Source organism: Lepisma saccharinum, chromosome 14 (genome assembly GCF_977018435.1).
Source record: "Lepisma saccharinum chromosome 14, izLepSacc3.1, whole genome shotgun sequence".
NCBI lineage: Eukaryota > Metazoa > Arthropoda > Insecta > Zygentoma > Lepismatidae > Lepisma > Lepisma saccharinum.
In genome coordinates this window covers 25,333,413-25,359,957 of record NC_139242.1, presented here as the reverse complement: position 1 = coordinate 25,359,957, position 26,545 = coordinate 25,333,413, and the positions used below count along the sequence as shown (strand labels likewise).

General features: G+C 40.3%; 1 protein-coding gene across 6 annotated transcripts in view; it reads right to left on the bottom strand.

The window, feature by feature from the left end:
* The window catches only part of LOC145998732 (anoctamin-7-like), a 454,373-nt gene that overhangs the window by 82,198 nt on the left and 345,630 nt on the right, over positions 1-26,545 (bottom strand). For all 6 annotated transcript variants that reach the window (XM_083135261.1, XM_083135262.1, XM_083135264.1 and 3 more), the window contains one exon: positions 970-1,106. In XM_083135261.1, the coding sequence (XP_082991387.1) occupies positions 970-1,106 (137 nt within the window). The remainder of the gene's footprint in view (positions 1-969; positions 1,107-26,545) is intronic.

Here is a 26,545-nt window from a genome sequence, read left to right as displayed (position 1 = left end):
TTTGTTTTGTTATACTTTTAAAGCCGGACACCCTTTATTTATTCTCGATCAATTATAAAGGAAATCTAAACAGAGAACCGGTGCTTAGAAGCGTAGTAAGATGTAACAAAACTTTGTACTACAGTTAAAACCAACTTCACCGTACTTCGGAAGTAACACATTGAACCAGTTCCTGCCATTTTGTTTGCTTTTCTTCTGCCTACCACTGATACTATCCATAAACTTGCAAGTAAAACAAACATGCAGTGTAAGAATGTACATACAATGTAAGTGTTCGCCGTTGGAGAGTAGTGGTTCTGGGTCCAGCATATCCCCCGCATTGTAGACCATAAAAGTTACAGAAAATCAATTAAGGTGAATTTTCCAAAAATAGTGTAATTGCACAATTAGTCTGATTAATGTTAACCCAACTGGTCTAAAGAATCAAATTTAGACTAAAAATCTAGGCTCTTCTTGGTTCAAGAGTCGGAGAAGCCATGACAATACCTATCTGCCATTTTTTAATTTTTACATGGTTCATTTTACTTCGCTTTTCTGTCACTTTTGGCTAATCGAGAAGATGAGGATGTGTGATATGATGAAATTGATGAAGGTATTCATAAGCAACACCAATACCCAGCCGGGGATTCGAACCAGGGATCCCAGGCTGGCTTCGTAAAACTGTCTGCTAACCACTCCGCCACGGAGATCCGTTAATGCCATTTTTAAAAATGGAGGAATCGATCGCATCGTACTTTTTGATCCGGCAGGTCTAAAAACTCGAATTTAGTCAAAATATAGAATTTTTTGGTCATTACATTCGAAAGAGACATCCAATTTTATATCCGTGTCAAAATTCGACCTTTTCTAAATAAATAAATCTGAAAAAAAAACTTATCAAAATTTTAATTCGAGTAATGTTAGTTTCCCGCCATTTTGAAAGAAAGACAATGAACATTTAAGGAACAATAATACTGGGCATTTGCTTACCTGTCAATTTTCGACTTCCTGAACGGACACGTGTAGTAATCGAGAGGTTTATTCGGGACCTCCTCGTACATAATGTTCGGCAAACGAAGAACCTTCAAAAGAGTCATGGACCAATTCACAGACGGGTTGGGATGCGCCTGCAAGTAAAAGGAGAAACAGGGGTTTAATAAAAATTAACTTTACAATGAAATGACAATGTGCTTGCAGTGAAAATAAATTCAGTATGTGTGTGTGTAAATGGGTGGAGATAAAGAGGCTTCAGCATGGTGCTGATCACACCTCCACAAATGGCGGAGATTGTGAATGTGTTGGCTCTTCCTTCCACATTCGACTCATATGACGTCACGCATGGGCGTTGCCAGAAATCTTTTGCAGGAGGAGTCAGGCCATTGATATAACTTTAATAGTAGAAATAATGACAATAATTATATTACCACGGATATAAAAATTTTTACAATAAAAATATTACAAAACTATTAATTATAAACAAATTCTATTCCAAATTTATTATTATTATTATTTATAAAAATGGAGACACTTTGCTACTCAATCCACTAGGCAAGTGAATATCCAGCCCAACTGCATTCCATTATTTTCTTACAGTTCATACGCAGTTAATGTAACGAAATTCACAATTGTGTATTTTGTTATTAATTTTTACATGTCTCGTTGAAGGAAAAGCTCATAAAGTTAGGGGGAAATTTTACTCATAAAATTTATGTTGTGCGGTTTCTCACTTAAAACTACAATTTTTGGAATTTTGAAAACTTTGGAACCATTTATTTTCTGTGGTTTAAATGGTAAAATATGAAAATGAAGACTGGCTCCTGTATTTTACACACTATTGTTTCGATCTAATGCATTTTTACTTTAGTTATTTTGTTCAAATACTAACTAAATGAACTTTATTTCTTTTAATAATAAAATTACAAGCGCTCTGCTTTTTTTTAAACTTGAAATGAACTATGTCAATTTCCAGGCGTGTACTAAAGGATTAAGTAGGAGAAGGCATTTCTCCGTATCTAAGACAAATATGTAAATTTTCACTGTTCCCTTAATTTTATAACCGTCATCTTGCAGCTAGGTAATCCACCGTTCCATTTCTGAAGATTACTATTAATGGTATGTAGTAGTTTTTCCCTAGGTTGTACAGTCATCCGCAAAAAAGAAAGTAAGTGTCGTACATGTTGTTGCCTAACCCGACGGCAATGGTAGAACTTTCTGTTGAAGACTAAGTTCACCTATAATCATAGAAATAAGCAACGAACATGCAGGGAAGCGAATTAGTATGATTTCGGTAACTCATTTTCATTGCCTGTGACTGTACATAACAGAGAAACATTCTTGCAGTACATTAATGTAGATGATAAAATCTTTGCCAGAATTTAAAAAGGGTCAACAGTAAAACAACAAAGCTAACATTAAGGCCACGGCAACCGAAGAAAATTCAATCGGGAGGAAATACCCCCCCCTCCGAACACAGTTTCTCTCGGTTGGGTAAGCACGAACCTGGTGGAAGAAATTTTTAGTTTTCTGGCACTTGTTCCCTTTTTGAAATAACGACCTGCCGACTGCCCTACGGAAGGCTGGATACTCTGGAATCGATTTTCCAAGAGGAATCCGTTACGGTGACACGGCTTAGGGTCGGCTAAAGAATGGCTTTTCCTGGAGAGAGACGCTGGAGTTTTTGTAACGAACGAGGGAACGAAGGTTCGGAGGGGATAAAAGAGTGGACGCATTGACGGCGAGTTCTTATCTCTTGAAAATACTCGCACCTGAAAGCCCTCGGGAATAGATAGTCCCTAGAGTTAATTGCGGAAGGTGCGATGCTTCTGGAGCCATAACGGAAAAGGGTTTATGTTACCCAATGGCCAGGGCTAGGATGTTGACGACTTCAAAAGTCTTAAAATATGACCTAAAATGATTTTTTATTACCTATAAAGTTAATTTAGATATTCATATGTATTTTTCTTCAATGGTTATCCTTTCTGAAGACTGAAATGTCAACCCTACTTCTACTTAGTACACCTGGGCTGCATTGTTGCAGACTAACGAGGCTCTGGCGTCTGCAGCCTGTATAATTCCCTGTAGAACTGTGTCGTCCATGTGTGTTTGTGATTGTCCCTTCATCTTATCAGCATTTATCCTCTTCGCAATTTGCCAAAAAGTGGCAGAAATGCGAAGTAAATAGAATCAAATGATTTATAAATTATTTGTTTGTTGCATTTATGTTATCTTGTGTACATTCTCTGCCATTTATGTTTGTTTAAATAATTTGAACCAGTAGTTTGGTGGTTGATTAATTTGCTTTATTTTACTTCGCTTCTTGTGCCACTTTTGGTTAATTTTCGAAGATGGGAATGAGTGATGACATGATTAAATTGAATTGATACTCACAAACATCCATGCGCATGCCGGGATTCGAACCCGGGACCCCTGGCGTTGCAGCGCGAATGTGCTAATCACTCCGCCAGGGGGCCGGCAAAACTGTTCAATGGAACTGTACTATTTGTTTACATCTGCCTGCACCGTTGTATTCGATTCTTCGTCATCTCTGCCGTTATCTGAGACCAGGGTTGTGTCCATATCGGCATCTGCTGCCACCTAGAGCAGTGGTCCCCGGTACCACGCCTTGGCGCCAGTTATACCGGGCCGCGTGAGGTTCTCCTAAACTTTGCGGCTTGCAGCCCAAGCTGGTAACTATCTGGAAAGATGACCTTCCGCTCGTGGCTCACCATCGATAAGAGGAAATCCTATCTCGCTGGTGAGAATTCAAAGCTGCTGAGAGGTGACTATCACCAGTGCAGTCTCCAAAATTGTTTTTTAACGGGTCTTACTAGAGTTTGATTTCGACTGCAATAACAGGATTTGGTTTCGTAAAAATGGAGGTGAGCGAACAAACGTTCTAACCTGGGAGCGCGTTACTTCCCGCCTCCTAATTTGGACGTTAACGGATGGCCATCACGGTTAATTTAGTTTCCGCAGCAATTTTCATCAACAGAAATTTTTCGATGTTCGAAATGGAAGATGCCAATAAAAATTAGCACTTACCAAATAAATTGAATAATATTGGCCAGAGGAAACAAAGATTCCATTATACCCAGTCGTTGTCAACTAGTTTAAACCAAATTTTATATTTCCCAACAAGACTCGACATAATCGAAGTAATACTTTCTACGATTTTGCTATAATTTATTAATATTAATTAACGTATAAAGTTAAAAGAAATAGAAAGGTATTCACAGTTAAATTGTTGGGATCGGGGCATCGACTTTCAAAAAAACAAACTTACCGGGCCCTAGGCTCACGAAGGTTGGGAACCACTGGCCTAGAGCATCGTTCCGTAGACGAACTAACGTCAGAAATGACGAATCAAATCTCCACTTCTCGGAAGCCCCATGTTGTTTCCTGCGGTTAATGGAGAAGATCAACCTCGCGTTTGAAACCTTTTAAATCCCACGACTCATTTCAACGAATCCGCATTCACGAGTTCAAAAATTCACCTCTCGTGGTAGGTGGAGGCTTACCACGTGGCTTGCTTACTTCAGCAGCAGTCTGGGGTCCCGAAGAGCTCTGTCTGCACGCTTTTGGACCTCACGGCTCGAGAACGAATTACAGAAAAGCTATTTTGATGTGGCACACGTCGCACAAACTTTAGGGATAAAGTTACGTAACCCCTAGGTTGATTTCAAGCCTGATAGCACAAACTGTGAAGTTACGTTTGTTGTTATCGAACCCAGCTTAAATTTAATTTTGCCTTCATACACTTGATGAATAAAATATCAAGATATGAAGAGATTTCGCTGGAAGACCAACTGCAAACAAACAGTACCTAAAATTAACGTAAGCAACAAGCACAGAGTACACGATAGGAGAAAGGCATTAGAATAGAGAAAGTAGGGACCCTACTAGAAGCAGTATCTAGTAGGTTTCCGAGTTAACATTTATTCCTTTGTAGTTGTAACAGTTATTGGAGAATTTATAAATAGTGATTGCTGACTCGTACAGGTATTTGAATAGGTTAATCGAACTATATTTCATCACCGTGATAGCAGATAGGTTATTTGGTTCACTAAATCATGACAAGTGGCGACAATTGTGAACGGAACAATTACAAACAATGGGTACGCATATATAGAAATTTTTACCAGATCAAACCAGCAAAAAACCAAAAAAACACTACCTTTATTATAATTTACCCCGAGCAGTCTCAATTTTCATTGTAAGTCTACGCAATGGTCATGTTCGCACAAATGCACATTTAGCCCACGTATCACCACAAAACTAGCATGTGCGTGCGGGGACGTGATGTCATCGAAGGCACTGACGACGTTCGAAAGCATGAAACTGAACTTACTTAATGCAATTGAAATATTTGCATTGCAAATGTGACTATTGTATTGTACTTGGTGTGGCAGAGATAATTGGGTCTCCGCGCCTCACAAGAGACCTTTAGTGGGAAGTAATGCACCTCCGTTTCGAAACTTCAGATCTTTTCTTACACTTCATCTAGGCTGCTAAGAGTACATTATCTCAGTGCCACAATGCTGGAGAAGATACACCTTGAGACACTTCATCGCACGCCCTTTAATGGCCCTGCAGCCCAGCCATTTCACTTTCGAAATGGGGAGAGGGTAGGGGGCGGGTCCTCGGTCCGTAGCCCACCCAACCTTACTCTCTCTAGTTGGAAGAACTTGCAAAAGGAATGGGGGGCGAGGAGAGATTCTGTGAGGGCACCCACAGACATTTATTACGTTGCAGAAACTCGAAACACTCTGAAGCAGCGCCTCCTCCCATGCGTAATGAAATTATGATTTATTTCCCTGCCGCCAAGGCAAGCCAGAGCCAGATTTCTCCTCCAGGGGAACGCAGTCGCCAAGAAAAGCAATTTATGGTTGCAGGAAGGGCCGAAACACTCAACACCCAGGTGCGTCTTCAAAGAACATGCACTTAGCAGAGATTGTGTGAAGCTAGCTTCAGCTTGCTTTCATTTTGAGATTCAGTAAAATACACACCTCTCTACCAAAATAAACTCCACAAATGTATTGAGTCCCTACAAAGAGCAATTTAAAGATCCACAAAGAGATTGAGTCCCTACCAACAGTAAATTAAAGATCCACAAACTACTTGAGTCTACACCAAGAGCAAACTGAGGATCCACAAACTGCTTGAGTCTCTACCAACAGCAAACTGAGGATCCAAAAACTGCTTGAGTCTGTACCAACAGGAAACTGAGGATCCACAAACTGCTTGAGTCTCTACCAACAGCAAACTGAGGATCCACAAACTGCTTGAGTCTCTACCAACAGCAAACTGAGGATCCACAAACTGCTTGAGTCTCTACCAACAGGAAACTGAGGATCCACAAACTGCTTGCTTCCTTACAAATAGCAAACTGAGAGGGTCTCCCCGATGGTGAGCGTCGTTGCCTTGTAATAAAGGGGTCCCGTGTTCGATACCCGATAGAGGCACATAGTGGTTTGGATCCCACTTTAAACTGTAGGTCCAGTCCCGATTAGCCTTACTACGCATAAAGTGGACTTAAAACACCAAACAAACCAACAGCAAACTGAGGATGCACACACTGCTTAGTTCTAACCAAGAGCAAACTAAAGCTGGGCAGATCATTATAATATCGACTGTTACTGTTGATCTTTTTGTCTCCGTTGGCAGACAGACAAACCGATAGATATATGAAATATACCATTATACAACTTGATACCTCAATATACGGTATCTAGATAGAATTTATATATACGAAAAGTTATACAAAATAGCACGCCTTCAAATATGATCTTGAGGCTCGGGTTCGATACCCGGTGGAAGCACATAGTGGTTCAGATCCCACTTTAAACAGCAGGACCAGTCTCGATTGGCCTATGTGTGGATTTAAATTAAAATATGATCTTAATCAAAGGAAGCTAAAATAAGAACAAACGATTCGTTAATGCATTTACTAGCGGAAAAGTAACTGAAAATAGTCACACTGTCATATTAATTTAAGTACGGACTGGGGTCTGGTTGCGTGGTTTGAAGACGCAAATAATTTTTGTGTCTCACCACATGGCCTACCATGAAGTTGCTACGGTTAACCTTAATTTCGCGAAAAAGGCGTTGAGATATGCAAAGAGCACAACGATGTCATTTTTTTTAGAGGAGAAAACAGTGATATTGGTTAGAACATTCGCCTTACCCAGAAGCTTTTAGGAAACCCTGTCATGTTACGCAAACAGAACACACCCATTGAAGGCACACGCGAGCATGCTGTTGTGTTGGGATAGGCGCACCGGAAGACCGTTCCACATCTGTTCTCCGAAGCACTAATCCGATTAACGACTCTAATTTGCATTCGTAGCTTGAGCAAAATCGATGGAACAGAAAGGCGTCCCACAAATGACTTCCAAACAAAGGAACGCAGTTTGCTGCAATTTGAGTGCCACAGCAGCGACTGCCAAGTTCTAATCTGCCTGGGTACCCTTAACGAACGAGGGCCCTTTTCCAGACACACTAGATTTTGATTGAGTTAGTGTTTTAAGTCCACTTTATGCACAGTAAGGCTAATCGGGACTGAACCTACAGTTTAAAGTGGGATCCGAACCATTATGTGCCTCCACCAGGTATCGAACCGGGACCCCTTTATTACAAGGCGACGACGCTACCACTGCGCTGTCGCGGAGGCCCACATGCGCGCATGGATATATATATATATATATATATATATATATATATATATATATATATATATATATATATAATGCAAAATTCACATAAATAGTTTTTAATTAGGCTACATATTTATGTAGAACTTTATGGTTATTTTAATTATATATGTTTTTAAAATCTGTTGTAAATGTTTGTTTTCATTCTCGTCTCGGTCTCGACTCAAAAGCTTGCTTAGTTTTAGGTCCAGTTTATGTTCAGATAGGCTAATCAGGACACGATCTAAGTTTAAACTGGAATTGAATTTGAATTTGAATTTAAAATTTTGGGTGCGTCAGCACTTAGGCTATTTTGCACCCGTCACATTATACGGGGGCCAGCCCCTTATCATTACAAATAACAACTCTAACGTTGCAGAACTAAAAATCTTAAAATATTCTGACTTCTGATAAAAGCTGAGGCTGTAAACGGGCACTCGGCACACACAAGGACAAAACATAGGACAACACAAACAAAATTATACTGGCCATGGGGCCAATCGCCAGAGCCTCGTTAGTCTGCAGTCCAGGGTGTGCTACGTGGAAGTGAGATTGACTTTTGGGCGCCTACGTGGGAGGTACCCCTTACACCCCTAAACTGGAATTGGAACTACTGTGCATGTCCCTCTTTCCGGGATCGGAAAAGACCGCTTTAGGGGTGAAGAGGTCGTCTTAAGTCATGAAATATATAGTATAAGTAATGTATACATTATGTCACTGCACAAAGTCTCACAACGTTAAAGCAAACCTTTTTGTTAATAATGTTTTTCTGCTTGATGCCTCATTTCGATGCTGTGAACCCTCGAAATGCGGAATTTTATCCTGAATATATGAGAGCAGGCATCACAGGCTTACAAACTGTAACTGACTGATTAACTTTGCAATTAGGATAAACAAAATATGTGAGTCATCTGTCAATAATCGGGTAGATATCCGCTTTATATGTCTGAATAACTTGCATAGTTATGTAAACTCGAGACGAAACCGAGAATCCGAAACTTGTATCGGTACCATATTCATTATCAACATAATCTCTATAGATAAGTTTAACTAAATATTCCGAACATTTCCTGACAAACCAGTGATATCTATCAGAAAATTTGAAGAAATTAGCTGCTGAATACTACATATGACATACACCGATGGGAGTTTTTCAGTCTGTCGTTTCATTATATTGCCTTTCATTATTCCAAGTTGGCTATTAGGATCATAGAAATATCTGCAAATGATTTATTTGTTAAAATTACTTGGCATTTTCAGTGCCTCATTTATGCGAAAAATTAGAAAATATGAATTCTGCTTACAATGACGGAATATGAAAAGCTTTTATTTATATGATGTAAGTAGTAAAGATCCACAATTACATCTTTTGTGACAATCGTATCAGATAAAAAAGGAAGAAAATTTTGACCAAGAGTGACATGAAAAGTCAATTTTTGATATTAAATAGTTAATTATTTCTTGTGGTTTTAAAAAGTTATAAAACAAAATGTTATCGTGTCTCTACCATCCTTGGTGTCTATGATGCGTCAGTCGCTTTCGATTTTGGTAGGTGCAGAAAATCGGCAAAGCCTAACGACTTTGTACCATCAGAGAATACATTAAAATGCAAGAACAGTCACTTATTTCTCAGACATTTCACCGTAATTGTGTAGAAGAACGTCGAATGACCATATCACTAAATTGTCTGATTTAGGCAGAGATATATTTTGTTCTTCAGTTTTGAACGTTGAATACTTAAGACAACTTGATAACAAATTTTGCCATGATTTCGTATCCTTTTTCTGTTAAAAATTAGCTCAGAACAAGCTTTCTCATTTACTCATTCCGATGTAAAATTTATTTTCTGAAACTTATTGCACGGAAATTTCATATTCAAACTTTACCGTATAATTTCGTAAAATGTAACTAATATTTTATATTGTAAGTATGTATTTTCTGAAAATTCCATTTCATTTTTCTGAAAAATTCGAAAATGAAACTGAGTGCTACTGTTCTGAAGCATATTTATATCTTATCTTCCAATCCATTACTTCTTTAGAATTGTGTGCCACCCCCAACCCTACACACAGAAGCTGAAGTTTTTAAATGTCCTAAAATCAAACTTTAGCATAATCAACCATTTTACACTCATTTTAATGCTCTTAGAAATGTTTTTCCCAAAAGTGCAGATTAAGTGAACTGGCTGGCACGACAATATTGTAGTACAATAGGATTACAGTGATTCTTTTCGAAAGAAAGATAATGTTTGTAAACAAAATACAAATATTTTCTTGTATTTAGCTACTAAACTAACACAGCAAATTGCTCTTGTCAGATTACATGAGGGGGTACAAGGGGTACAGGGATACATCAGGGATTTTGGGGGGTACTGCACCCCTTCAAAAATTTACGAGCGTACATTTTACCCCTTTACCCCCCGTTCCTGCGTCACTGGTACGTACTACCACGTATCACGTAACACAAACAAAACAGTACAACAAGTATTGGTCCTCATCTTTCATTTTTCTTGAACTAACTAACTCCCTAGCCTTCTTAAACCCGAAGGTTCATGGCTGCAGAAACACAGGCCTTCCATCTTTCCCTATCTTGAGCAAGTTCTATATACTCTTTTCCATCCCTACCGATTTCCCTTAGGTCCATCTCAACGTTGTCCCTCCATCTTCGTCTTGGCCTTCCTACAGGTCTCTTACCATCACGTTTCCCAACAAGAATCCTATAAACTCCTCTTTCCTCTCCCATTCGTGCCACATGGCCTGCCCACCTAAGTCTTCTTGATTTAATTATTCTAATAATATCTGGACATGAATACAAATTATGTAGTTCTAAATTATGTAACCTTCTCCACTCACCTGTCTCCTCGTCCCTTTTAGGTCCAAAGATTTTCCTAAGGATCTTATTTTCAAATACTCTCAATTTATGTTCCTCTTTCAATGTAAGGGACCAAGTTTCACATCCATATAATACTACAGGCAAAATTACTGTTTTGTATATTTTAACTTTTAGTTTCTTAGATATTAAACGAGAAGACAAAAGTTTATGAAGAGAGAAGTAACATGCATTTCCTGAATTAAGCCTACTTTTTATTTCCTCTTTAATATAATTTTCATTTGTTAATATTACTCCTAAGTATTTGAATTTGGAAACTGGTTCAAACGAGTTGTTATCAATAATTAGATTTTGATTATTAACTAACACTTGGTTTCGGCCTGTAAGCATATATTTAGTTTTCTCTTTGTTAACTTCCAAACTTATCTCTTTAGCAGTTTTGAAAAATATTTTAGCATTATTCTTAATTGTATTCACATCATCCCCCAGTAAGTCTACATCATCTGCATATGCTAACAACTCAGTCACAGCATTTAATTTTAGTCCTTCTTTAGTTTCTTTTACCATCCTTACAGCATATTCTAAGGCAAAATTAAAGAGCAATGGAGATAATGCATCTCCTTGTTTTAACCCATCATGAATTGTAAATTTGTCAGACATATTAATACCCACACGAATTTTACTTTCTGTTTCACTGGTGCATATTCTTATCATACTAACAAGCTTCTTAGGTATTCCAAACTCTACTAATATATTATATAATTTATCTCTTTTGACCGAATCATATGCTTTTTTGAAATCAATGAATAGCTGATGGACATTTTGATCATATTCCCACTTTTTTTCAAGTGTCTGTCTGATGTGAAAAATTTGATCTGTAGTTGATCTGTTACGTTTAAATCCACATTGATAATCACCTATAATTTCATTAGCATATGGGGTTAGTCTTGTTAAAAGAATGTTAGATAATATTTTATATGTTGTTGAGAGTAGAGAAATTCCACGGTAATTAGTGCAGTTCATTTTATCACCTTTTTTAAACACAGGAACAATTATGGATTCTTTCCACTGTTGAGGGATTTCTTCTTTATTCCATATTAAACAAATTAATTTATGAATTTGACATATTAGTGAATTTCCACCATATTTAATTAACTCAGCTGGTATTAAATCAATGCCTTTTAATAGCATCTTTAACTTCAGTCAAGTTAGATTCTGGAACTAAAGGTTCTGCTGTATGTACTTCATTTACTTCTGATTTATCTCCTACATGGACATTTAAAAGGTCATTAAAGTAGTTCTTCCATCTATTTAGAATATCGCTTGGGGTCAGATAGAAAATCACCGTCTTTATCTTTTATCAAGTTTACTTTAGGTTGCCACCCCTTTCTAAACTCATCTCTGATATTTTTATTTTTGCTGTTTGTTTCAATTTCGTTAATTTTGCTTTTGAAGTAATCTCTTTTTTTACTTCTAAACGTGCGGTTAACTTCTCGCTTTATTCTATTATAATTGTTTAGATTTGTATCATCAGAGTTATTTAACCACCTAAGTCTAGCCTGATTTCTTATTTCTATTAGATTATCACATTCATTATCAAACCATGGCTTACTTTTTCTCGGTTTATGGTATCCTATACTTTCTTTAGCTGCTGATTCTATTGCATTACGTATGTGTTCCCAATTCTTATTTACGTCTGTTTCATTTATATTTTCATCATCATTTAAATCCTGCTAAACATCAAATCTATTCGACAGTTTAATTTGGTAATCTTTCTTAATTCTTTCATCAGTAAACTTTCCTGTATCAAATTTTAGAACTTTTAGATTTTGTTGCTTATGATTTATCACTGAGAGTCTTTCTCTTAATTTAGCAATTACTAAATAATGGTCACTGGCACAGTCAGCACCTCTATGTGTACGAACGTCAATTATACTAGTATGCCTTCTCTTATCAATGAGAATATGATCTATCTGATTATGAGCTTTACCATCTGGAGAAGACCAGGTATATTTATGGATATCTTTACGTTTAAAAGTGGTACTTTTCACAATTAAATTCTTTGAGGTTGCAAAAGTAATCAATCTTATACCATTATCATTACTTAATTCATGAAGACTTTCTTTACCAATCGTGGGTTTAAATGTCTCTTCTTTGCCAATCTGTGCATTACAGTCACCTAACAGTATTTTCATATCATACTGAGAAAATTTATCAAAATTTATGATTTTTCTTGCATTTTTCAAAATCCCAATTTATGTAGATAGTTCAAGACTTCTACATAACTTCAGAATTAGTAAAGTTTCGAAGATTACGTTGTGCTCATTTGAAATGTAATGAGTAAAGATTGAACGAGAAGCACAGAAAGTTTGCAATGGTCAAGGTTGAACAGTTAAAAATAACAACACGACAGGCCAAGACGTTCTAGTCAGTATGTTTAGAGTGGATAAAGCCATCTGGATAATATATTTTAACTATTACAAACTACTAGTACATAGGAGGAGCTATCCAAAGTTACAAGAAATTTTATGAAATAGCAAATAAGACCAAGTAAACAGCAAGTGAGGTTTCATGCATTCTTTCTGGAGGGTATGACTAGTGACGGGTTAGATGGTCCTCCGTTTTCTTTTCTTCTTTTTCGGTAGCTGGAATATGGTTAATTGAACTTTTGCTCCTTGAAAAGGAGACGGTTATCAGGAGTGGCAATCAGGATGTAATATTTGTTTCTTATATGGAAATTGTGTATCTGCATAATGTACTGTGGTAGCATAATCATTTCAATAATGAAATTCAATGTTTTAAGCATTAGGAAGTTTTACTTATATCAGATTTATTGATTGATTTAGTTTATTTGACTTTGATTTTCTGCCAATTTTGACTAATCGTGAAGATGAGAACGAGTGATGTGATGAAACTGATGAAGGGACACTCAGAAAGAACATCCATGCGCAGACCGAGATTCGAACCCGGAACTTTCGGCGGTAGTGCCCTGTACTAAGCATTCCGTCATGGAGGTCGGCTTATATCGAATGCATATATACGAGGGGTATTGTAAAGTTTTAATTATCCGGAAGTTATTGATCTATGTGAATGAAATTTCACCAATGTAATGACTGGTCCTTGTGTGTATGATGGTGAAAAAATGTTCGTAGTATGTCGTTTACTTTTTTGGCAGGTGGCAGTAGATGTGAGTAACTTGTAAAATGGAGAATGGTGGGGCTCGCAGCGTGATTAAGTTCCTGCCTTTGAAGGGTTACAGTGTTCAGCAAATTCATGATGAAATGAAGGTTGTCTATGGTGATGATTGTCCGTTATATGATTGCGATTGTTTACACCTGTTTACAACGATGGCGATCAAGGAAGCTCGGCAATGTCTGACAATGCATTCCTTAGATGTTTCTAGCTGTTTCCTGTCAGGAAAGGTGATGGCTAAATGTCTGGGGTTCGGAGTTCTTTGTACTTTCCATTTTCAAAGATTCTACAGATCGTTACGATATGACACTGTTGTGAGGTGAAAGAGGAATTTTCGTCCCTAACAGACGAACCAAGAAGTGGACGACCGTCACTCACGGACGATGCGGCTACGGTGAAGAAAGTGAAGGATCTCATCCTGGAAGACGAGTAACTCTCCACATGATGATGCATGGAACTGGTCTTAGTCACGGAAGTGTGTGGAAAATTATTCACGACGAATTCCGCATGTATAAGGTGTCAACATGCTGGGTTCTGCCGTCCGTCTCCTTACCGGCAATGCACCCGCTCACTCATCTTAAGCTGCTTCTGTGGAAGCAAAGCAACGCAACTATGAAATCTTGTCGCATCCGGCCTATTCACCCGATCTCGCCCCAAGTTACTCTTCCTTTGTTCCCTGAAATGAAAAATCCACTGCGTAGTCGGCGACTGGACAACACAAATGATGTCATGCAAGAGGTGGACCACTGGTTTACGACGCAATCTGAGGAGTTCAACAATGACGAGAAAGGTCAAGAAACGTTGGGAGAAATAGGTCCATCTGTACGGTGACTTATGTAGAAGAGTCTTAAGGACCACAACTTAAAAAAAAAGTTTTTTGTTTAATTTAGTTAATTGTGATAATTAAAACTTTACGATACCCCAACGTACACGTTCAATGTATATTTGGCAATTACTATTGCTTGCCAACCAGGCCCGTAGCCAGAATTTTATTTCGGAGGGGGCTAATCCCTTATCAGCAGCTGCAATCTAAATGCTAAAAACTGGGGGGGGGGGGGGTAGACGATCAATTTATCAGAATATTACGCCTTATTATACAAGATGTTTATTCCTGCTAAAGAAGTGAAATTAATTACCACTGTTCACTATTTAAATTATATATTTGTAGGATTGCGGAGGGGCTTCAGCTCCCCGAGCCCTTCCCCTGACTACGTGCCTGTTGCCAACGTCCATGTCTATGAAAATAATGTACAAAACGGCTTAGCACATCCTGGTCTTCAACTGTTGTGCCACGGAATTAAGTATTTTTAGTATTTTCTTGTTGATCTGGCTTTAAATGTGAGAAAAAAAGAACGCTGCAGGAACCAGCATAAAGTTAAAACAAGCCTTTTTAAAATACTTCAGTACCTGGATCCGACACGACCATGCTTGATTGGGTTTACTTTACTTCGATTTTCTGCCAATTTGGGCTAATCTCAAAGATGAGGATGAGTGATGATATGAAGGAGTTGATGAAGGAATACTCACAAAGAACCACCCAGACCGGGATTCAAACCCAGGACCTCTGACGTCGTGGCGCGCCGTGTTAACCACTTCACCAAAGAGGTCGGCAATATATCCGACCACGGAACTTTCGTGTGTCATGCTGAGGGCGAGTACCTCACACTAATTTAAACCTACTTCATCCCTCCTACAGCGCAAGTCACTTTATCTCATATCCTCTAGCAATAACGTGGTTTCTATCCTGTAAAGCATGCCGAACCAATTTACAAAACAGATGAAGTGACTTTAGTATTCTGTTAGGTGTAGTACCATGAGAGCAGAACAAAAGAGGCATTTTCTCTAACTCTCAATTAATTTCATTGATCGTGAAAAGAACAAAAGAAGTACGTTTTTCTAAAAAAACCAAACTGATTAAACTGGAGAAGTGCGTTTCTGAAAAAAAAATAATCCAACTTATGAAAGCGCTTGGAAGCACAAATAGAATTTTCGATCCAAGAGAAGATCTCACAACTTCAATTTCCAGCATCCTCTTAATGCAGTTTCCCTTTCCATTTTATTCTAATGATGTTTGACTTCTTACAGACGAGAAAGAACAAACCTTTACCCAGCCACCTCTCAAATAAATGAACAGCGAGAAAATTTTCATCTATAAATGCAGCAGTCTCTCTCTCTCCCGTACTATCTCTTCCTTTCTTCATCTATCTCTCTCTTTCTCTATCTCTCCCTTTCTCTTTCTCTATCTCCTGCCCTCTCTTTCATTCTCTATCTTTCTATCTCTATCTATGTACATATCTCTCGCTTTCTTCATCTGTCTCTATTTATCTCCCTACCTCTCTCTCTCTCTCTCTCTCTCTCTCTCTCTCTCTCTCTCTCTCTCTACTTCTCTCTCCTTTGGTATCTGTCTATCTCTCTTTCTTCATCTCTCTCTCTCTATCTTTATCATTCTCTATTTATCTCCCTCTCTCCCTCTCTTTCTCCATCTACCCTTCTCTTTCTTTATCTACCTATCTTGCTTTCTTCATTTCTCTCTCTCTCTCTTTCTCTTTTCTATTTATCTCCCTCTTTCTCTTTCTGTCTCTTTCTCTATCTCTTTATCTATCTACCTCTCTATCTTTCTTCATCTCTCTCTACCTCTCTTTCTCTCCTTCTCTATCTACCTATATATATATATATATATATATATATATATATATATATATATATATATATATATATATTTTCTATCTCCCTCTTTCTTTCTCTATCTCCATCTCTCATTCTCCACCTCTCTCTATCTCTCCCCTCTCTCTCTTTCTCAATTTATCTCCCTATCTCTATCTACCTCTCCTTTTCTCTTTCTTTCCCTATCTATGTATCTATCTATCTAATCTATTTACCTCTTTCTCTATCCCTTTCTCCCCGTCCCCATGAACTCAATTTTTCGGTTCCTCTTAAAATTCATGGAAGCTTCTCTCCTCTCCACGGTCGCATTTAAAATTAAGGCTCAGTAGTAATTATGACGTTGGCTCATCCACGCCAGGGTCGGATGCGAAAGCGACACTAAATTTGGAACACTTGTGTCAAAATTCACTTGATTAAATCTTAAATTTTAACCACTCTTCATCAATCATTGCAGAAAGAAAAAATAAACCTGCAGTGCGGTTCGACTGTGAAAGGGACGTTTAGCTCGAGTGAATAAATCCAAACGCTAGAGAAGAAGTAGGCAGAAACATAGACGGAACACCAAGCACCTTCCTGATGACGTACTGGTAATGTCGTTGCCTTGCAATCTAAAGGTCCCGATCCGACTGAATTTTGCAGACTACCGAGGCTCTGGCGTCTGGTCTGACTCTGCGGGGCTCGTGTTGTGTCGTCCTTAGATGTTTGTGATTGTCCCTTCATCCATCTCATCACCATTCCTCCTCATCCTTGCGATTAACCAAAAGTGACAAAGATGAAGTAAAATAAACTAAATCAATCAATCAATGATCTAATAACTTATGGATTGTAATAACTATGACAAAAAAGAGCAAGAAAATGCCCAGCACTTTTTCAGTTGTGACCGATTTGTTTGCGGAGTTCATTCGATATCGTAATCATGCATTCGGTTCGATTCCAAACAGAGATACTTTCAGTAGCGGGCCTAGGATTTTCGAAATGGGGGTTAAATATACTTTTTGTTTAGTAGTCAGGCCTCATTGTGCTATGTTTTCCTGCGTTTGGTGTCTTTTTCCTTTTTTTTTTTTTGGAATACTAAGTAAAAGGGAGGGGTTATGAACCCCACCAACCCCTCGCTTGGGCACACCACTGCATACTTTCCTGATAGCTTATATGCGCATAAAAGCAGTCTTTATGGATCTTGATCCAGCTTTTATCGACCAGTTTGTCTATCTGTTTGAATCGGAAATGCACCCCCGAATGAAGTGAAACAACAGAAGTATTGGGTTGATGCATAAGTTCGTAGCGTCTTTTCCACCGTAGCAAAAGTATTTTTATTTGAAACTAATTTGAGATGAACAAAGGACATAAATTAAGCAGTAATATATTTTCCTTCATTGTCTATGACTGTCCACCAACGCAGGAGCAGTTTTAAAATTCAACGCCTGAAGAAATCGGCTGATTCGGGGTTAAGAGCATCGTCAAGCCAAGTTTGAAGAACATTTTCGTCACCAAAGGAGCTTCCTTGAAGATTGATGGATTGAGAGTTGAAAAGGTAGCAATACGAGGGCGCAAGGGAGTAAGGAGGATGTGGAATAACTACCCAACCAAGCTCCTGAATAGAATCTTTTGTCATGTTAACGGAATGTGGGTGTGCATTATCGTGTCGGAGCACTTGATGCTGTCTTCCCTGCCTACTCGCTGATTGGGTTGTTTTCATTTAAAGTGTGCGATATCCTGAATTTTACCCATGGAATGCAAATGTCGCGCGAAGGTTGAATGGTCACAGTTCATCACATTTGCTAATTCTCGAGTCGACTGATGTAGATCCTCGTGGATTAAAGCGTTTAAACTGTCTTCATTAAAGCCCGATGGTCTTCCTGAACGTGGAGAAACGTTTAAGTCAAAAATGCCCTCTTTGCAATGACAAAACAATTTTGTTGCCCTGCTTTCCCCGTTGACATTCTCCCCGTACAAGGGGCAAATGTTTCGAGCCGCCTTCGCTGCCTTTGCCCCTATGTTAAACTCAGGCAGAAGAATATGTCGGAAATATTTTCCCCCACTGGACTCTTATTGTTCTTTAGCCTATAAATAACACAGTGTTTCTTCAAATCTGTGACATTCAATGCATATTCACAAGCACAACAATGCCACTCCAATCGATGAACATTAACGATAAAAAACTTCTAACACCGCAGTGTTGCAGTACCAAACACAAACGCCATGAACTTATGCGTCAACCCAATACAAACACTTTCGTAAAGCAGTATATGATTCACTGATTGATGATCAGAAGCAAAGTAAGACGACATACGATTTAAAACTGAAGTTTCCTGTGAATTACTGGAAAATATATTACCTTAAACTGGACTGAAACTACGTAATAACACATGCATTATTATTACTTTTGTCACACGTACTTCATATATTTAATCAGTTTTCTTTTTGTCATTTCTTTGTGTAGTAGTATGTTATTTTATTTATGTAGTATCTGAGATTTTTTATCTGCATAATAATGCACTCTGCTACATCTTTCTTTGTCGAATTGGGTGGTAGATCAGCAATTCCTGAACTTCGCCCAAGAATAAAGACTATTGATTTGATATCTATGATATAGATTCCACTCTGCTGGTGCTATTGATAAATCTTTCAGGAAATTCAGGAAACGGGTTACTGATAAACATCCATGAAACAATGGCGCTTTAGCTTGTTCAAATATGGTCCAGTAAACCAACCACCATGGAAAAAGGACGTTGGATATTTCCAGTGCGATGAGGCATGCCGCTAGAGTTGACCCGAATTAAAGTTTCCATACACCGCATCTGGTTTACGGGAGCTTCCCTGTGGGGGAAATGCATTGCCTTGCAAAGGTTTGTTCACGGTCCATCCGACGCGTAGAAGCCTGGCGGCAATCCAGCTGAGAGGCTCGCGGAACAAGTTGTCGCGAGCGTGGCTGTGTGTTCCACATGCAATTCAGCGAATTTCCCAGGTGGGTAGCAGTGTAAATGGTTCGATACCAGTTGTCTTTGTCACGTTCCCTGAAGGCTGTATTGCAAAGTTCAACCCCGTTGCGTCAGCTTTTCCCGAACAATTACAACAAATGCACATTGCACATTATCCTAAGCAATCTTACGGATTCCATCCGAGATCGCAAACGGTCTGTGGTTCGATTCCCGGTTCGGACATGGGTGTTCATATCATCATTTTTCTTCACCTTCGTGATTATCCAAGTGACAGAAAAATGGAAATAAAATAAACCAAATCAATAAATAAAACAAATCGGTTCTCTGAAACCTTGCAAATCAAAAACTAGAATGTTTCTCTGCTGAACCATTGTTAATGCACATATCATATCGAGATAGACAAATATTTTATGGTCTATTGGTTTCAAGGGCCCAGTACCGTAGCCCGTCGGGTCTAAGGAGTCAGGCGGTGAACTCTGACTACGGGACTCGCGCTGGTTCGAATCTCCTGGAGGAAGAGTTAACAAATTTTCTCCTGGGATTTCGGACAGTGTATGGGACCGGTGGCCTCCCACCATCGTGAGGAAATTGGGGACTTACGAATGAGTAGGAAAACCTACAACAACAACTGACCACACGTCTCCCCGTAACTGATTGGATGATCTCCAACATCAGCAGCTAGGAGTGAGGCCGGTAGTCGGTAGGTAGGCCCTCAAGGGCTGTTGCTCCACGAGTTATCGATATCAAGGGCCCACGAACTACACTTGTCAAAATGGTCAAACTGGCCCTATTGCACACCTCTAACTGATGTCCTCTGAACTCTAATGAGCCAGGCATTTGCATGAAGGGGTACAACCCTCAACGAAAAAATCACCTATTTCTGCCTAAAATCCTGAGGTACAAAACATGCAAGGAATTTCAATGTTGGTATAATTACTGGGTTACTTTACTCGTATGTCTAATATTTTAACCCACGTGGTAATTTCGACGTTGATACAAAATTGTGATGATGCGGACAAATAAATAAAAAAATAATAATAAAAAAATCGGAACCTAACCCAGTGGTGAAATAAGAACTCCTCCAGTAGTTCAGAGTATCAAAGCCTTCACACTCTAGGTTCATTGATTGTTTTCCTGTCTTTAGTTTTAAATGATTCCTCCAGAATCGGCCGTCAAATCAAGACGATTGCCATTTTGCCTTACGTCTATATGCCAAGAAGGACAGCCAACTACTTCTTCAACGGTAAAAGGAGGAAAATGGCCGAGGAGTCAACTTTATACCGAGGTAGGTTAATCGGGACGAGAACTACACTCTATCCCTAGAATCTCTGGAGCCAGCCAACGAAAACCAGTAGCGATTCGAGAGGGCTCGACCCAAGAACTCGCGAGTGGAAGAGTCCAGCTACCAGCCGTTTCCAACAGCGCGCACTCCTTTGCTCTGCCAACATCCTCTCTCCCCGTTATCACTGCTTTGTTCCACAGAGACAAGAGAATACACTTTGAGGCAGTGGCGGCTGGTGGTCTGGCTCTATGGTTGTGCACTTCAGTCTCGGGTCCAGAAGTGTTATACCACCCCTGTCAAATACTCGCACCCGTTTTTGCGTACATAATGATGCTTAATATATTGGCCACCCAAGTTTTGTTCACCTTTCACTGAAAATGAGGTTATGATAGAGTTATATTTCATGATTTTGTTTAACACAGATTTTTCACAAATTTCAAATATTTCGGAAATTATCCAGCCAATCACGAGAAGAGCGATGTTATTGTGCAATATGTAATTCAGCATTCGATAACCTGACAAAATCACTCAAAATATAGAAATACCAATCTATGTACAATATCAATACTATTATCGATTTGCAAAATATATTTCCTAAAAACTTCCTCACCTGCTCCGCTGATAAGAATGAACAAGGAGAATAATAACATTGGCGTACATCAAATAAGCCGATCCAACTACCACATGGGGAAATCAGTTGTAATCTATCTAGATATTGTTCATTTTTAATGACAAGATTGATCGAATCAAGCAAATCAAGCGAAATCAAGAGAATAATAAATCTTAATTATTTTTTTAAAAATAACAGTACTCACTCAGTCCACACTGCCCTGCTTCGTGCTTCAGAATTTTTCCTTCCCTTCCGCCGTATCCATATATTACTGCAGTCACAGCACGCTTTGTAGCAAACTTCCTTCCAAAACTTCAACAACGTTAAATATTAATCTCTGCTATCGCTATGTACAGTTTCCCTATTCATCATGAAATCAAACACTTTGCACTGAAACAGGAACGACCTTTTGACAGCAATAAACAATTTTGCAACGCAGTAACAGGTACACAATGCAAAACAGCCGACTGATTTATGTACGCTCTATCCGCGCGGGTTGATAATTCGGCTACTGCGCCACAGAGACCGTTTATTTTGGCCAGGATGCACTAAGCAAAGGCAATATCAGGCATGTTTAAAACACCCGTCTCGCTTTCAGTTGCCCTCCTCCCCTTCCCCTCTTTCTTACCTCTGCCATGCTCGGGACAGAATGAGAGGGACAATATACTATCGAAATTTCCCTTTTCTAAAAAACAATCCCTCAATTACAATGATGTATGGGTTCCCTCGACTCCTTCACACGGTCTCCAATGGAATGGGTCTGCAACACTACATTTGCTAACACACCGACAGCTGTGTTCATGGGTTTCCTTATGATGCAAAATCCCCAGGCACGGCGCCCAAGCCAGAAGACCCAATCAGCGTTCTCTACGCGACTGCTGCAACAGCGTCAGAGGGAATGAAACTCGCATTGTGCGAGGGCGGTTCGGTCTGCGCGGGTTGATATCACTGATCGCACACTTCTCCACCTTCTCTCTTGTTGAAGCGGCGTGGGAACACTTGATGTTTCGAAGGAGATAGAGTTCAATAAATAAATATAATATCAATGATTTGCTTGCAGATTTATTTGGGTGTGCACGTGCGAATAGGCAGAAGCCGATACTGCTTTGAGGTGAGATCTAAAGAGGGCGATTAAAATGCAAACTTTTGTGTTAATTTATGTTCTATTGTTACTATTAGACATGTCGGGAGGGATGATCACATTTTTAAAAACCTAACGAGCATATTCTCTTATGTTAATCCGTCACTCACAATAAGTTCTTCACGTAAAAACCCGGGAATGTCTGGAGCAAGGTCGGGCATAACGGGAGAAAACGAGTGGGTGGAGCATAGCAGTACATGCTGCTGTAAACGGATGATAGCTGAAGTCGCTTTCCCCCCTCCCGTTCCCTCTCACGCGTTTATTGGTCGAGCTCTCTCGAGTCGCTATTTGCGCAGACTTGTTTTCAACGCTCCAGGGATGCACGGGACAGAGTGGAAATCCCTCGCATGGAATTACATAATTCACGCTACAACGTCAATTTGTAGTGTTGAGGCATCTAAGATTGAAAAACAAACAGGAGTAGGCTTTTTATGCTAACTATATGGAGGGCAAAGTTCGAGATATGGGTTGCAGCATATTAGTAACGTCGTCACCTCGTAATCAAGGGGTCCCGGATACGATACCCAGATGGTGGTTTGGATCGTACTTTAAACTGTAAGTGCAGTCCCGATTAGCCTATCTATGCATGAAATGGACTTTAAAAAATGAGTTTATGTTCCCTCATTGTCAAATTACTTTTACACATTCGCCGATGAAAAATTTGTCCATGAGCGCCCGGTCGGAATTTTCTTCGCTACTGATTTCGAAAACACTTAGCAAATTGTCCTGCTTTAAGATCTACAAGGATTCATCTACAGGGGAGAAACGACACAGTGTCGCTCAGAACTGCTCAACTGATCTACAAGCGCTAAGTGCCAGGGTACAGTGAACTATCTACGCCTACAGTGGGAGACGACACCAAGAACAAAATGGAGCTTACGTGGCAGTTGCACAGCAGCCACAAGTTCGATTTATCAGTTTGGTGTATCACGTCGGGAGTTGCTACCTAGAAGAAGAACACAACCTGTCAGCTTACAAGGCAACATCACAAAGGTCATTACACAGTGCGTACCAATGAGTGCCCTCGATGTAATACCAGACATTTGTAAACAAATCTTGCACACTGGCTAAACATATGAAAAAAGAATGTATCATTTAGCTGTAAGCAACCCTCGTTGATGTGTGTTTGTTCGGAAGATGATGACTGTATTTAGCGACGATGAGGATGAATGATGACAATGAAATGGATGAGACAAGCATAAAAACCTGCGAACCCATGACTCTAACCCACGATCTGGATTGGTAGCCGCCACGAAGGAAAGTTACGAGTTCATCAGTCGTTCTATGGTTTGATTTTTTCCCTTTGATCGTGTTATTTAGCGTCGCTTTTCTGCCACTTTTTAGATAATCGTGACGATGAGAATGAGTCACATGATTAAATCGATGCACACTCTCAAAGAGTGTATTCGAACCCTTGAATAGTAGCTCGCTGTGGTAACCACTCCGCCACGGAGGTCAGCAGTCGTTCTATGCAACTGCGAGTCATCCGTTTCTTTGTCTTTTATGTATTTTGTTAGATGGACCACGGTGGTCGAGTCGGTAAGGCGTTTGTCTGTCACGCGGGAAACCCAGTTTCGTTTCCAGGGGTAAATGGCTAATTTCAGGTAAGAATTGTCCCGTCCGTTTGGCATTAGCAGCTGTGGGGCACACCCAGGCAGCGATTTATTCACCCCTCCCCCCCAACACTCCACAAAATTTCAGCAACGGCCCCCAAAAGTCTTCAGAATGTCCCAATTTATGGTCCTCTTGACACTATATTTACCTTCAAACTCCCGGATGGAAAATTCTGTATAAATCCTTGCACTCAAGTTCTCTCATCCATTATCCATTCTAAAATTATCGACCTGGGCCAACATAGAGGTGACGCGATCAGAACCAAGATCCGAGCGCCCTCACCCTCCAGGTACCCATTGGCGAGAAGCTGGGCAAGTTACAGAGCTGCTTAATTGAAAATCTTTTACCTGATAATTCTAATCCGGAGAAACGAACCCGCATCTCCCGCGTGACTGTTAAGGCACTCTAACAACTGGACCAACGCGACTCTAAATCGATTATCTTATCGTAAGGTACAGTCACCAGCAATAAAAATGGGACACTTATATCCTGAAATGCTCGCTTCCCTGCAAGGCATTGTATATGTTTCCTAATTCTACGCCGGTGGTAGAAGTTGCCATTGAAAATGTGCTATTGACATCCCTTTATCGCAGTATAGTTAGGTAACACACATAATGCCTTGCAGAAAAGCGAGCATTTCAGGATCTAAGTGTCCCAATATTATTGCCGTTGACTGTACTGTTAAGCAAATGTGAAACTTATCTTTATGCGTAGGTCGTGTCAGAATAACAAGTACGTACTAGTCTAATATACTACGTAGTAATCGCGACGAAGAGGATGAATTATGATATGATGGAATTCATGAAGACACACTCACAAAGAACACTGAGATTCGAATCCGAGACCCCTGGCGTCGAAGAGCGCTATGCTAACCACTCCGCCACGGAAGCCGGCGAATAATAGTGATGCTAGTGCAGACGTCAATTATTTTCTTTCAGTGCTTGAACTTGGAATTGCATTAAAGAAAGTGAACGAACGCAGAGATCGACATTTTGCCTGATGATACTTATGTATCCTACCCTACAGTAGCTGGCACCTGACACTACATCGGATTAGGCCCACGCAGAAAGGGAAATGATCCCTGGCTTTATTCGTCCCGTTCTCCTTCGCGAAGGAGAAAATTCACATCGCTTCGAATGCTAGAAAAATCGATAGCTCATTCGTTACATCATTAACCAGCACTTACTCAAATAATCCCTGGAGAGGCAAATCCATCATGTCTAAGAGCCTTCTGAATTTTTACAGGATATTTCGCGTTGAGAATCACATAAAGGACTGGAATAAAATTTTATCTTAGCAACAGTGGATACATCGGAATGTTTCACGTTGAATCAGTAAAATACATTGTAAAAGCATAAATTCAACATTATTATTACTAGGTGCCTAAGAAAATGAGTTTAAATTCACTTCTTGATCTTCGTTGTAATACAGGGTGTTTCATATTGTATCTACCAAATTCAAATGACAACGGAAAGACGGCGAGTGTTTGTAGTAACTTTATATGGCTTTGAAATAAAAATAGACACATAGGCATTTAATACAGTGTACAATATTGACAATGCAGACATCAGCGCACCTTGAAAACAACGTCCTCTAAAAGTCCTTCTGCTTGGATGCACTGGTCCAGAAGCTGCGGAAAGGCTTTCATGACGCGAGTCTCAACCAGAGGTGGTCACCCTCCGGAGGGCGACCCTCATGAGGGCAGACCTCACCCTCACCCTCACCCTCCGAAGACTTGTGAGGGTGAGGGTGTGTGAGGGTGAGGGCGAGATCGATCCGTGAGGGCGAGGGCGTGTGAGGGTTAGGGCGAAGCCGAGCCATGAGGGTGAGGGCGTGTGAGGGTGAGGGCGACTGGTGAGTCGTGAGGGTGAGGGCGTGTGAGGGTGAGGGCGAAGCCGAGACGTGAGGGTGAGGGCGTGTGAGGGCGAGGGCTACCTGTAAGTCGTGAGGGTGAGGGCGTGTGAGTGTGAGGGCGAAAGACGAGTCGTGAGGGTGAGGGCGTGTGAGGGTGAGGGCCATGTCAATCCGTGAGGGTGAGGGTGCGTGAGGGTGAGGGCGAAAGGCTAGTCGTGAGGGTGAGGGCGTGTGAGGGTGAGGGCGAAGTCGAGTCGTGAGGGTGAGGGCGCGTGAGGGTGAGGGCGACTGGTGAGTCGTGAGGGTGAGGGCGTGTGAGGGTGAGGGCGACTGGTGAGTCGTGAGGATGAGGGCGTGTGAGGGTGAGGGCGACCTGTGAGCCGTGAGGGTGAGGGCGTGTGAGGGCGAAAGACGAGTCGTGAGGGTGAGGGCGTGTGAGGGCGAAAGGCGAGTCGTGAGGGTGAGGGCTTGTGAGGGCGAAAGGCGAGTCGTGAGGGTGAGGGCGCGTGAGGGTGAGGGCGAAAGGCGAGTCGTGAGGGTGAGGGCGTGTGAGGGTCAGGGCGAGGGCAAGGAAAATCCGTGAGGTTGAGGGCGAGCCGTGAGGGTGAGGGCGAGGCATGAAGGTGAGGGAGATTGAACGAAAACGACCACCTCTTGTTTAAAGTTGGATCCGAACTACAGTGTGCCCCCTCCACCGGGTCTAGTAAGAAATAGGCTTTAATATTTTTAATTCGTTTCATGGTGTTTCTAGTC